The 14,190-nt window shown below is 42.5% G+C and overlaps 1 protein-coding gene across 1 annotated transcript in view; it reads left to right on the forward strand.

Moving 5' to 3' along the window:
* dctn1b (dynactin 1b) overlaps nucleotides 1–14,190 on the forward strand; it is a 38,589-nt gene that overhangs the window by 16,748 nt on the left and 7,651 nt on the right. The window contains 16 exon segments of the mRNA XM_051077975.1: nucleotides 2,200–2,217; nucleotides 4,486–4,506; nucleotides 5,842–6,015; nucleotides 8,255–8,452; nucleotides 9,045–9,249; nucleotides 10,152–10,230; nucleotides 10,330–10,489; nucleotides 10,651–10,671; nucleotides 10,673–10,756; nucleotides 11,725–11,916; nucleotides 12,001–12,117; nucleotides 12,216–12,368; nucleotides 12,461–12,621; nucleotides 12,822–12,990; nucleotides 13,680–13,748; nucleotides 13,875–14,087. Coding sequence (XP_050933932.1) covers nucleotides 2,200–2,217; nucleotides 4,486–4,506; nucleotides 5,842–6,015; nucleotides 8,255–8,452; nucleotides 9,045–9,249; nucleotides 10,152–10,230; nucleotides 10,330–10,489; nucleotides 10,651–10,671; nucleotides 10,673–10,756; nucleotides 11,725–11,916; nucleotides 12,001–12,117; nucleotides 12,216–12,368; nucleotides 12,461–12,621; nucleotides 12,822–12,990; nucleotides 13,680–13,748; nucleotides 13,875–14,087 — 2,034 coding nt within the window.

A 14,190-nucleotide genomic window follows, 5' to 3' on the forward strand; every position in this document is an offset into this window, starting at 1 on the left:
GACTCAAAGTCCTGTTGCTTTTATTTCCCTCACTATAAATAAGAATCTTCCTTTCTCACATAATCAGTTTTTTAATACCCACTTTCATATCCTCTTACACAGAAACTGTACTCTGCCTGTGTTTACTATAGCCTTACCAAGTTTCATCACAGCAATCTCAAATGACTCCTGCCCATTTTCACGCCTGTAATGTAAAAGTATTTTGGGTTTAAAGCTCAAAGCTAATCAGAGTATCCCCTCTGAATTAATCCTCTTACATCGCTCTCTCTTCCTGCTGAGCTGTTGGTGCAGAGAGGGAGATTAGTGGAGCTGAGGAAGATATTATGATGCCTGCTCAGATGGCTCTCGTCTGTTTAGGAATAAATTGACCCATTAAATCGCGTTTTTACACTAAAAACTCCTCTTACCACAATCAGTATCACCGCTAAAGCTCAAGACTGGCAATTTGTTTGAGTGTTAATCCTGATTGTCATGATACTGGACTGTGTTTTAAACCATTTTGCAAGGATTTATTCTCCTTGTGTTTCTCTTTATTAGAACAAAGAAGCAGTACAGAACAATAAGGCCAATAAGAAGGTATTTTGTCACCCATCAGAAATTATTCTTTATCACTTATACCTGTGGCAGCCCAGAGCTATAAATTGCCGCCCACTTTCCAGATTTTTTGAGTGACTGAAGTAGTATAATACATGCATAATAAAGTATAATGACATGACAATTCAGTGTGATTGTCAGGCTAATATCATGGTAGCTATCTTTGTTGCAAATCAACGAGCAGGACTGCTTTATGGAAATATTAGATTTAAAGGATTTTTTCTGCAGTTTGAAGCATCTGTATCAAAAATATATTAATACAATATGATAAAATGACATTTAGAAGATGATTTTGTTGTGTTATTAAAAACAAATCCCATAAAAAGACCAAACTAACCGTGATGTATCTTAATAGTCTTGTACCAGGTTGTAAAAATAGTTGTATGAAGCTTGTAGCTTAAGGAAGAATCTTCTCACCTGCACACAGCTGGTGGCCAATCAGAGAGTGAAGTGGGCGTGATTGTTGGATTGTCGGTTTCAGAAATGATGGAATATACTGATATATTTAGGGCTGTGTGCCACGGACTTAGGTATGGAGATCAGAAAGTATGATAACTGTAGACTATCACCAGCCCTGTCCTTTAAATCGAAGTAAATAAAGAAATAAAGCTGGCACTTAAAAATAAAGAATATGAAGATGCCTTTCTTTTTTTAAAGAAAGGCATCCCTTATGCTGCTGAAATCCAGATCAGGTGTGGGCCCCCGTCTTTGTTTTTGTCAGCCTCATTTTAATGAGCCCATAGGAGGGATTGGCGAGCGTTGCTAGGAGACAGGAAAGGCTTGCATCAGTTGTTGCTGCTCGTTTTCCGCTCTCACCTCTGTTTACAGCCCCACCCTCCTCCGTCTCACATCCTCTCTTTGCTCTTCTGTCTGTCCCCAATCACTGCTTCACACAGTCTCACCCACCCTCCTCCTCCTCCTCCTCCTCCTCCCTGTCCTGTCTGTCTGTGGTAGAGGTGGTGATGAGTGGGTGAGGAGCAGCAGCAGCAGCAGCAGCGGCGGCAGCAAGCATGGGGAAGGAGGGAGGAGGAGGAGGAGGGTGCACAGTGATGTAATGCAGGAGCAGGGCATTGGCTGGGCTGACAAATCACAATAAGCAGAGTGAGAAGGGGCGGGTTGAGTGGTGGTGGTGGGGGGGCAGGAGGGAGGAGAGGAAGGTTAGGGGAGGCGAGGCGTCTCCTGTGAACAGTAGCAGGTCGGAGGCTCGCAGCAGCAAGATGTCAGAGCCCTGATCGGAGTAGAAAGGAAAAAGGGAGGCACCGACTGAGGGCTCCGGCAGATGGATTATGAGAGAAGCTGAGAGAGAGGAGGACATAAAGGAGGACGACATCAGGAGGAAGGGACGGACAGAGGCAGGAGGGGGAAGCCTGGGAGAAAAAAAAAAATCACCGCGGCCATTTGCACCACTGCAGCTTCCCGGCCTGAGCGGCTGCCTGTCTGACTGACTGTTCGGCTTCTGCTGTCTGTCTTTCTATCCCTAAACCCGGTCTCTGAGGATCAAGCATCTTTGCCTGTTTTATCACCTGTGTGTGTGTGTGTGTGTGTGTTTCTCGGTGACTCTGTTTTGTGTGTGTGTCTTCTTCTCTTGCAAATATGATGAGACAGACTCCTGCACCCCGGAAGGTACAGAACTCCATCTGATCGTCCTTAATCTGTTGGGATGTTGTTGTTGTCGTTGTTGTCATCTCCCATTTGATTTGTTGGCAGAGCTGCTGTAAAGGTCATGCTTGGAAGTTTCAGTTATTCCTCATTTTTGGTCGCAGTTGCCCTTTTTTTCACCTCTCAAGTGGTATTTAATATTCTCAGTGTGGAAGCAGGAGCTCGGTTGTGCTCTTTTTTGATCGTTTTGTCAGTTCATTTTTTCCCTTTGCAGAATTATATCATGCCTATACATGTATGTGCAGTAGATTTTTTTTATTTCCCTTGTCTACAAGCTTTTATCTTTTTATTTGGCATCATCATGCAGAAGCTGTTTCTGCCATCTGGTTGCAGATGTAGCAAACAGACTGATGTGATTTCAGTGTGTTGCCTGTTCTCGTACCTACAGCACAAACACTGTGGCTTAAGAGGTGCTGTCAGCTCTTATTTGGTACAGCTGTTAGCTCGGGCTAATTTCTGCTGAATGGTGCAACTCTAATCCAATAAAGAACGATAACTAGCCAAAGAGCCGGCCGAGCCTGAGCCAAAGCAGAGAGATGGTGAGAGAGTCAGTGTGCAGAGGACAGGAGATGGAGAGTAAAAGGTAGAAGAGAAAGACATCAGATCGTTCTACATCAAAGTAGAAGGACGGAGAGTCTTCACAGACCTGGGTTACATTGTTAACTAAGAGAACAGCCTTGTATCTAGTTTGACTGTGACAGAGAGAAGTGAAATATACCTTCCAATAATCTTCATATAAAAGTATAACAGTGTTTATTTAGGAGAGAAAATAACCTGCTGCATTTAGTAGCTGCAGCAGATGGAGTTTCCCCCCTGAAAGTAATATCTATTAAATATTTGAGCCACAGTTATTAATATTTAGGCAACTGTTTATATTTGGCTCCATGATAATGTCTTAGTAAGTTACCTGGAAAGAGCCAATCATTTGTAAAACAGAGATCTTTTACTGAAGCTGCAAAATGTGCAGTTTGTCCACAGGCAGGTTTATAATTCAACATATATGAGGAATTAAGTCTTCAATGATAAATAAACAAAACAGTGATAATACCAGCATCTACAGTACAAATTCATGACAACTGAGCAAACTCTGCTGGGTATCATGTGATTTACTGAAAGCATGTCAATATGCAACTTTCTGTCATTTGTTGCCTGCAGCTTCTCAAATGTGACAGTTTGCTGCTTTCCTCTGTTTTATATCAGTGCAAATTGCATGTCGTCTGTGTTTTGGACAAAACAAGATGTTTGAACAAGTTACCTTGGACTCCAGGAAACTGGGAGTAAATGACTTAGCAGTTGATCGATAGTGGAAGTAATTGTTTGTTGCTTGTCTGAGCTGCTGTTCAAGGTAAGAATGATTTACCTACTAGATTTTATTTCTAACTCTTACATTTGTACAGTCTTTTGCCATAATATGATAATTATATGGAGAAATCATAGATTATATTGTGGAATTATTGTCCAGCCCTGCAAACATGCAGGATGAGGTTAACACAATTTAAATTTAGAGAAATATCATGAGCCTAAAGCACTCAGAGGTTTTTGATTAAAATAATGTAATCCAGGTCCTCTGTACAGACTCTATAGAAGTTAGATGAGAATAAATTGCGGATGTTTCTCTGCACACTTCACTGAAATTCCTCTCATCCCAGCCGACTGTGTGCTATGTCTGAGACACGCGATATAGCAGGATAACAGGCTATTATCCCTGCGCTGTCTGGTGTATAAGTGCTGTACAACAGAATTGGGCTCAGATGAACCGGGTCTGCTGCGTCCCCGGAGACACAATGCAGCCATTTAGGTCACAGTGGCAGTACCAGTCACTGTGTCCATGTTGCTACTGAGGGGTTCTGGTCACATGGGGGGAAGAAATGAGGCCCCAGAGACCGGCTAGGACGAGAAGGATCAGAGAGACAGATCTGTGGGGATGCTGCACGATAATGGATTCACAGGAGAAGAGCCTTTGTGGTAGTTTTCAGAACAAAAAAGAAAGAGTTCTGTAGGTTTTAATTGTCTGTGAAGAGGCAGAATCCCAGGAGAGTTCAGTCATATCAGCTTCATCAACCCATTTTGTCCTTGTGTCTGTGATTTTCCCATTTTAATATGAACTTTGCCTTGATTCACTAACCCTGGCTGTTTGTTTCCCTCCCCTCTCCTCCTCTGCTGCCCTTTGACCTTCTCCTACTTCCTCTCCTTCTCTTCTTCCTCCTTTTTTCTCCTCCCTCTCCTCCTCAGACCACGGCCAGAAGGCCCAAGGTGAGCCCAGTCCTCCAACGTCGTCAGGGGCTTACATTTCTATCAGTTTGCATTATTTATGCGTGCGATTATTGTCTTCACTTCACGCAGCAATTTGTGTGTGTGTGTTTGTGTGAGTGTTGCCAAGACAGTAGTGACACTACATCACCAGACATGACTGCAAATCCACATTATTTAGCATCAGTAATTTTATACACAGTATAAAACAGCCTCACATATGTTTTTCTTTTCATCCAGATTTCCTCACATTCATATTCACAGCTCCAGTAGTGTTTCCTGTCTTCATTTCAAGTTCTAGTATTCATGTATTCATGTGGTTTTCTTTTCTTTTTGCCTTAAACTGGTTGGTAAAGTTGCCATTGTTGCTTTTGTTCAGTTTCGGCCATTTTATTTGTTTTCATTTGCACCAGAAAAGTTTCAGCTTCGATTTGCTTGCTCATTTTTTTCTTTTGCAGTTTTGCATTTGTGTCCTAAATGAGGTCTGGGGTCATCATGGAGGTCCACTAAAAAACTGCATGTTTGCATGTAGAAGTTAATCATTTAAAAACACATTTTTATGGTTTGGGTGTATGTCAGTTTGGTAATTTAATATGTGAAAATGAGCGCTCTGATAATTGATTTGTGAATTCGTAATTTGTAAATCTCTCTTAGTCCTTGTTAAAGTTGTCACTCAACCTTAGTTAACCTCAAAAAAACACTGGTTAGCTTGAAAAGTAGCAAATAACCAAGTTAAGTAAATAATGCAAGTTAACATGCAGCTGCTAGTCTGTACTCATGCTAGTTTGTTGTAAAGTTAGTCAGCGCAAAACAGGCATTATTACTGTATAATGAGTGTGTTTACATAACATTAGTATCAGTTTATATTCCCAAATTAGGTGGTTTTGATTTTTCGGTTCCTTTCTGAGCTGAGAAAATCCTCCTACTTCTCAAGCTATACATATATATATGTATAGCTTTATATAATATGCACATGGTGTTTATGGGAAAGTGACAATATCCACTTTCAGAAACCGAGATAACAACAAGATTTCTCTTTGTTTCATGTAAATGTCATAACCTGAATAAGACTGAAATATACAATGTAAAAATACTCAATGAAATCAAAGGCTGGAAAACAGATGATAGCGATAAGAGGAAGAAAAATACAGCAGATAAACACAATCAGCTTTTGACAGAAGCTGTGATCGAGGAGAAGGGGACCTCCATTATGGCCACCAATACATCATCTGACAGCTGTTTAAACCCAGTGGGATCTTTTCATCATCTTTTGATCCAGATTCCTTTCTGGCTCCTTGTTTTTTTTCTCATTATTTTCTTCCTTGGGTCTCTCAGCAGCCCAGCCGGCCGACAGGCACCGGCGGGAAGGGGGCTGCGTCCGGCTCGGCCTCGGCCTCGGCTGGAGAGATGAGCAGCAGCGAGCCCAGCACCCCGGCCCAGACTCCCCTGGCTGCTCCGGTCATCCCCACCCTCCACTCCCCAGGAAAACCTCCGGCCCCCGTCCCCAGCAAGGTCAGTATCAGCTCAGAGCAGCGTGACACTGCTAAACGAAGGCAAAGGTTTTGTTCACCCTGCAGCTCACAGTGTCACAACACAGATTAAATGTTTTACCTCCAGTGTGAGGAGGGAAAACCAGCATCCGCCAGCGACTGGGAAAATACTAGAAATCTACATTTTCAGCCCCAGAGCAAGAGATAATATTTAAAACAGGTGACTAATGCCTACTTAAAATAATTACATGCATGGAGAAGAATGAGATGTGATATTCTGGTTTTATAATGCAGCGTTTAATGTGCCAACAAGATCAAAGAAGACTCAGTGGACTCAGCTTAAAGCCGCACAAGCAGAGGTGCAGGAGTAAAATCAGATGTGACATCTTTTTGCTATAGCTCCTTTAAATACGTGTTTTTGACGCTGCTGTCAGTTTGAGTTGATGTCATCCACAAGAGAGCCGGAGGCTTTAACTGTATTCTTAGAGTACATGAGGAAACATAATTTACCCTAACAGAAATGCCTGTCTAACAAAAGGGAAAACGCTGAATATTTGGTTTAATTCTCTATGTAGCACCAGTGTTTTAATTAAGTGATTAATCCAAAACAGCTTATCCTCTTCAGGGGCTGATGTGTATCCAAGCATGCAGTGGTGGCGAGGGAAATTAAAAAGCTGCTGATGATTTTCTTGATTAATCAAATAAATGTTTGATTTGTAAAATGTCAGAAAATAGCAAACAAATACTGAAAATGTTTTCTGGACCCCAAAGGTGATTTCTTCAAATTGTTAGTTTTATCCAAGTAACAGTTGTAAACCCAAAGATATCCAATTTGCTATGACTGAATGCTATATGACAAATCAAGCATCAAATCCTTGAAAAATTAATTTGACCATTGGTTTATATCTTAAATGCTTTAACAGGTGTTAGCACGACTGAAATCATCTAGGAGAGACAAATATACAGCGCGGTGTCATCTGCATAAATGAGAAAAATATTGTTTTCATAGTAAAGTATGCTGAAATGAATTGGGCCTAAAATAGAACCCTGAGGAACACCACATATCATATCTGATTTTAAGTATATATCTATTTGTTTAAGTAACTGTTATTTAACTATATAAATTAGATTTTTAGAAAACTACCAGTATGTAGCCTTTTTTTCAAAGGTATGATTTGTTAGAATTATGTTTTTGATGGTTGCAGGTCTTCTGCTTAAAAAAATGAAAAATTGATCACTTGTAGTGTTTGCTGCAGAGAAAATATTTGCATTTTAGCTGGTGGACTTTTATAGTCTGGTGCCTCCTTCAAAATGAGACCAAACAGTAATAAATGCAGCGATTAGCTCTGGGTTATAGCTCAGTTAAGCATGATAAATACCCTGTCCCAATGTTGCTTTGCACCAGTACATGTGGTTAATTGTCTGTGAGCTCTTTGTTAATCATGAACTGGGCACAGGTTGAATCTCTTGTGTTAGATGCTACATGTACATTAATTTGTATTTAAATGTCACAGATTATCACGTTAACATTTTCTAAAAGTCAGCTGCCATCTGGTGTTTAATTACAAGGCGGACGTCATCGGTCTGATTTGTATTTTATCCCCCTCAGGAAGACGTCACTATGGAAACACAGGTGCAGTGATGTGGTGTGATGTTTTTGCACTGGATACTGAAGTGTTGTTTTTCCTCTCACTAACATTTTAACAAGCTGTAGAAGGTGTGACTGCTACGCTTCAACCACGGTGTGAAGTTGCTCCGTCTCTGTTCACAGACCAACTTCACACTGCAATTAAAATGAACATTTATTGCAGGATTGAATTAAGACCTCCTGCTGTTACTTGGTGTGTGATAATGTGTGTGTAGGTGTTTATATATAAGCACATATTGTTATTGTACAGCAGGGCATGTGTGTGTCTTGATGCTGACTCTCTCTACAGGTGAATTCTCTGCATGGCGAGTGAAATTAAAGCTTTGTAACGGATAAAAAGATGAAAGTGCTGCCACCACAGAGGAGAAGCTGCACATTTGATCTGCCGCTTTCATTATTCACTAAGAAAAACCTGAGAAATCGTGAAAGTGAAACGATTAAAGGAACATTAAATGGAGCAGGGTTAAAGCTTCCATTTGTGTGTCGGAGCGCTTTCACTTTTTTTTCCGCCATGTGTGATTATTTCAGCCTCCTGTGTCAGCTCCTCCATTTTCAAATATCTTCCTTTCCATTTCCCCTTCATGTCCCTCCCTCCTCCGTCCTTCGTGTACAGGAGGAGGAGGCTCTGCGCGCTCAGGTGAAGGACCTGGAGGAGAAGCTGGAGACGCTGAAGATGAAGCGGACGGAGGACAAAGCCAAGCTGAAGGAGCTGGAGAAGCACAAGATCCAGCTGGAGCAGCTGCAGGAGTGGAAGAACAAGATGCAGGAGCAGCAGGCCGAGCTGCAGAAACAACTCAAAGAGGCCAAGAGGGTAAAGAAGCAACAGATGGATGAGTGGATGGATAGATGTTGGAGAGGCTGCAGTGAATAGATATGGCTGCACAAACAAGTCAGGGAAACTCATGATGATAAAAGTAAATCTGATGAATAGGTGGTTAAATGATAGACAGAGTATAAACAGTATATTCATAGTTTTTACAAAATCATTGTCACATTATAACAAGATATTTTTCACGTCTTTATGACATATTTTCAGATTTTTACAAGAAATCTTCATCTTGGAGAAACATCACTTCATCCTGTTACATATATCAATACCAATGTATCTCATTAAAACAAGTTTTCAGGGGCTTTAAGAGTAAACTGAATAGTGAAGAACAGGATGTGTGATTTTGGACACATTAAGAAAAGTAGAGAAAGTAGAAAACTCTTCAGTTCAACTATAAAGAGACAAATCCACACTAATAAAATGATTTAAAGATATATAACTCTATAAGACAGAGCTGCCCACCAAATGTATCACTGCCTTCAAATGAAGAATTTACTTAAAATACTGTGTAAAGAGGAAAGAAAGCCCTGCAGGTTTTACAGACCAACTGACGTGAGTTTCTCTGTGTGTGTAGGAGGCTAAAGAGGCCCTGGAGGCGAAGGAGCGGTACATGGAGGAGATGTCAGACACTGCGGATGCGATCGAGATGGCCACGCTGGATAAGGAGATGGCTGAGGAGAGAGCCGAGTCTCTGCAGCTGGAGGTCGACTCGCTCAAGGAGAAAGTGGACGAGCTCACCATGGACCTGGAGATCCTCAAGCATGAGATTGAGGAGAAAGGTACGGCTGAGTTTTATTCGTTAGAAGTAAAAGGTGAGAAGGTCGTAGATGGGATGAGGTGGTTTTTTTGGAGCTTTGAACTTGTGAGAGAGAAACAGATGAGGGTTTTCTGTTTTGTTTTGTTTTTTTTGATTCATTAACTGTTGATTTCTTTCATTTGCCTTAATAAAACCTGAAACCTTAATTAGGTAAGATTCATACAGTATAAGGCCGAGGATCCTTGAGGAACATTTTTTTGGTGACTGTGTTCACACTTGATAACTGCTGTGTTTGTACCCTGTTGGCAACAAGACACTTGACTCACACTTTCCAAGAATATCATCAAAAAGTTCACAACAAAAATTAGGGGAAAAAAACACAATAAATTTTTATTCTAGCTTATGTTTTGCACAAAAAAGATTATTAAAAGAAATCTCTAGTATCAGAAATAATTTCAAGACCTTTTAGTACAAAAAAAAAACAGTGATTTGTTTCTTTTACATTTTTCTTCTGTTGTTTCTCTGATGTAAAATCTTAGTTTAAAAACACAAAAAACAAAACAGTGGCTATGGTTTTCAAATGAAAAATCAAAGTGTCTGTTCTGTGCTCCTTCATACTTCAGAAGTTAGAAATATGTATGAAATATAGAATGTAGTGTATATCAGCTGCGTCAAACAGCACAGAAGCAGAAATAACTCATGTCGTCGTCTAACGTGATTAGATTGTTGAAATAGTGTTGAGCCACTCATCAGTGACCTGATTTTTCACTGTCGCAGAAAGTGAAGAACTGTGTCATTTCTTTAATTGAACCTGTCGCCATCGTCTCTTTTGGCAGCATCAGTTTTCTCGTGTGACATTTCTCACACCCAAAGAAAACAACACTGGACACAGATAATGTAGGAGTGTTTTTGGCTTTCTCTCAGGCTCGGATGGCGCTGCCTCCAGTTATCATGTGAAACAGCTGGAGGAGCAGAACGGCCGACTGAAAGAAGCGCTGGTCAGGTAGGTCTGTGGACACTTCACTGTGCAGGAAAAACCACATGACGAGACCTCTAATCCACCAGGTTCGCTGTCATTAATGGTGTTTTTCCCTCGTTCCAGGATGCGAGATCTGTCGGCGTCGGAGAAGCAGGAACATGTGAAGTTGCAGAAGCAGATGGAGAAGAAGAACGTGGAGCTGGACTCTCTGAGGAGCCAGAAAGAAAAGCTGCAGGAGGAGATGACGGCGGCAGAAAAGACCATCGACGAGCTGAAGGAGCAGGTCGGCGCTTCAGGGTTTTATCACAGCGGCTGTTCAGAGTGGCCGAGCTGCTGCAGCTTTGCAGTGACATAAATCAACCTCAGGCTCTGAACTGAGCAGAGGCTTTTACATAGGACAAACAGCAGCTCCTGTTTCTGATGATTGTGCTCTCTTGTTTTCAGGTGGATGCAGCCCTGGGGGCAGGAGGAGATGGTGGAGACTCTGACAGAGAGAAACCTGGACCTGGAGGAGAAAGTCAGGGAGCTGAGGGAGACGGTCGCTGACCTGGTGAGTCTCACTCTGAGGATTCGCCTGAACAGGTCAACGACAAACACAAAGCTGCTGCAGTTCATTCATTAAAAAATTACAATATCAATCAGAATGAGCAGGAGACTAATGAATCCCCAGACTCCCCCTGTGTGTATTTATAGCACTGAGGCCGGACAAAATGAAAGTGCCACTGTTTGCTGACTCACCTCATGATTGATATGGACCCAGGTCATTAATATGCAGGCACCGCCCTCTGGTGTTTGTTGCCACTTGCAGCCATTGTTGAGTTGACCTGGATCGAAACAAATGAGTCACAGTAGAAACCTAAGAAGTAAATCACAGGAGCTGAGAGAAGCTTTTTAAGATAAAAGGATGTTTTACTGTGGTGGGATACGTTTCTGTTTGTTTTTGTTTTTAATTTGAAATAAATGTAGATGGAATCATTTCATCAGTTTTAAGTCAGATCTGGTCAAAATGGTGCAAAACAGTTGTTGAACAAAAACTAAATTGATCCCAGGTACAGACGCAGGTTGAGTTTCTTGCAGCAGCAATAGCAATTTGTTTGCAATAAAAAGTTGCCAGTTGCCACAGACTGAACTTAATAACCTTCATGAAGGGAGGATTTACTGCAGGACTGTTTATCAGTGAATTAATATCTTTAATATCTTTAAATACATCCAAAATCAAAGAGTCAGAGGCAGTTCCTCTGAGATGTCGCTGTTTTTAATTTACCTGGTGACACATTTTGAAATGTGGTTTCCTTCTTTAGTTTGTTTGAGTTTGTCTCCTGTTGTGTTTTTTTGGAGCTCTCCTGCTTAAATGAAGGTTAAATAAATAAAATAGAAAAATTAGACAGCATCAATTTTAGCTCAGTGTCCCTAATAAACTGATATCTGAGAACAGAAAACCAGCTGACACCACAGCGATGTTTCTCAGTCATCAGAGGATTTCAGCTGATGGTGTGTGTCGGTCGTTGTCTCCTGCAGGAAGCGATCAACGAGATGAACGACGAGCTGCAGGAGAACGCCAGAGAGACGGAGCTGGAGCTGAGGGAGATGTTGGATCTGGGCGCGGCGAAAATCCGAGAGTCAGAGAAACGAGTCGAAGCCGCTCAGGAGACCGTGGCTGATTATCAGCAGACCATCAAGAAGTACCGCGAGCTCACCGCCCACCTACAGGTACGAGCAGGGTGTTTTAGCACGTATCACACGTCTGATCATACGTGCGCTCTCTCCTCATTCGTCCTTTGTTTTTGGCGGCAGGAGGTGAACAGAGAACTGACCAGTCAGCAGGAAGCCTCAGCAGAGCTGCAGCAGCAGCCGCCAGCAGAGATGTTCGATTTCAAGATTAAGTTTGCAGAGACGAAGGCGTACGCCAAGGTCAGAATCACTAAGAGCTCTCTGGTCTGAATGATGAGCCGCTCTCAGGAGCCTGATGATGTGAATGACTGGTGAGTTTTTCTTGTGTGTGTGTCCAGGCCATTGAGATGGAGCTGAGGAAGATGGAGGTGGGTCAGGCCAACAGACACGTCTCCCTTCTGACCGCCTTCATGCCCGAGTCCTTCCTTCGTCACGGAGGAGACCACGACTGCATCCTGGTGCTGCTGCTCATCCCCAGGCTCATCTGCAAGGTCGGCACCAACACGAGAAATGAATACTGGGGACGACACGGAGCCGTCCTCTTCAAGTTTAACTCCGCGTCTGTTTGTGTTTGTGTTTTTAGGCCGAGCTGATCAGCAAACAGGCCCAGGAGAAGTTTGACCTGAACGAGAACTGCGTGGAGCGAGCCGGACTGAAAGGAGCCATCGGGGAGCAGCTGAGCTTCGCTGGTGGTTTGGTTTACTCGCTCAGTCTGCTGCAGGCCACGCTCCACAAATACGAGCAGTACGTTTCACCACACACCCTCTCACATTTAAGATACGCAGCTGAGAGATGAGTGATGCATGCTGCTAAATTACATTCACTTGTGCTTCTGAATTAAAGGTTTTTCAGTGTAAAACATCTGTGCAGTTGTTTTATTATTTAACGTGTGTGTGTGTGTGTGTGTGTGTGTGTGTGTGTGTGTGTGTGTGTGTGTGTGTCAGGGCTCTGGCTCAGTGCAGTGTGGACGTCTATAAGAAGATCGGCTCTCTGTACCCAGAGATGAGCGTCCACGAGCGATCACTGGATTTCCTCATCGATCTGCTGCACAAAGACCAGCTGGACGAGACCGTCAACGTGGAGCCGCTCACCAAAGCCATTAAATACTATCAGGTACACACACACACACACACACACAGGTATACACACTGTTGCAGATGATTCAGTTAAATCCAATGTAGCAACTGTTTTACATTAAAAGATATTATCTCATATTCACGTCCATGTTTTTTCATGTATTTATTGTTTTGTTTTTACACAAACTGTGCAGACATAAAGTTAGAGATGATCCATTTGTCAGTTGACAGGAAATCAATAACAATTTTCATACTTTAATCAAAAAGTATAGAATTTAATTTGCAGGCTACAAATCTACACAGTGACAAAGTGTCTTGATTTTCTCTAATTTACCATGTTAGGTCTAAACAGTTACAGTAACACTGCAGAGTAGAACTGCAGATAAGGACATTACAGTACAAGTGATGAAAAGTGCTCAAGTTTTATTCAGTTCAAGTTGAAAGGTATTTGGTAGAGAAATTGTTCCAAACATCTTGGAGAACTTCAGGGTTCTGTCGGGGTCAGACCATCTGTTCCAGGACTCCTTGTTCTTCTCGTCTCAGGGAAACGTGTCCTGCTGCAGGATAAATTTAGGAGCGATCAGACGATGCATCAGAATCTAAACATCTCAAATGCCTAAAACTTTTAGTACTCTACGTTATTCAGCCGGTTTGAAGACAGAAACCAAGCACAGAACGTGTAAAAGAACACTTCCTGTTTGTTTGATGACATTTGTCCTTCTCCAGCACCTGTACAGCATCCACCTGGCAGATCAGAATGAGGACTGCACCATGCAGCTCGCTGATCACATCAGAGTGAGTAACAACACGTCCAACAGTCTGTGAGGAGGGAAAAGACAAATCACATCCTCATCCAGTAAAACATAAAGGAAGAAGCTCACGCTTTCTGATATATTTTGATCTGTCGTTATTTGTTTGCAGTTTACCCAGAGTGCCTTGGACTGTATGGCTGTGGAGGTCGGTCGCCTGCGGGCGTTCCTGCACGCGGGTCAGGAGAAGGCCGACCTCGCCGTGCTGCTCAAAGACCTGGAGACGTCCTGCAGCGACATCCGGCAGTTCTGCAAGAAGATCCGCCGCCGGATGCCGGGTACCGACGCGCCCGGCATCCCAGCGGCTCTCAACTTCGGCCAACAGGTAACCACGGCAACCAAGCTTCTCAGCCAAGTCAGAGTTTCAGCTCGCTGATTTTCTGCTTCCTGCTACTCTCCGCGCTGACTCTCGACCTTTGACCCCTCAG

Source organism: Lates calcarifer, linkage group LG19, assembly GCF_001640805.2.
Source record: "Lates calcarifer isolate ASB-BC8 linkage group LG19, TLL_Latcal_v3, whole genome shotgun sequence".
NCBI classification, from domain to species: domain Eukaryota; kingdom Metazoa; phylum Chordata; class Actinopteri; family Centropomidae; genus Lates; species Lates calcarifer.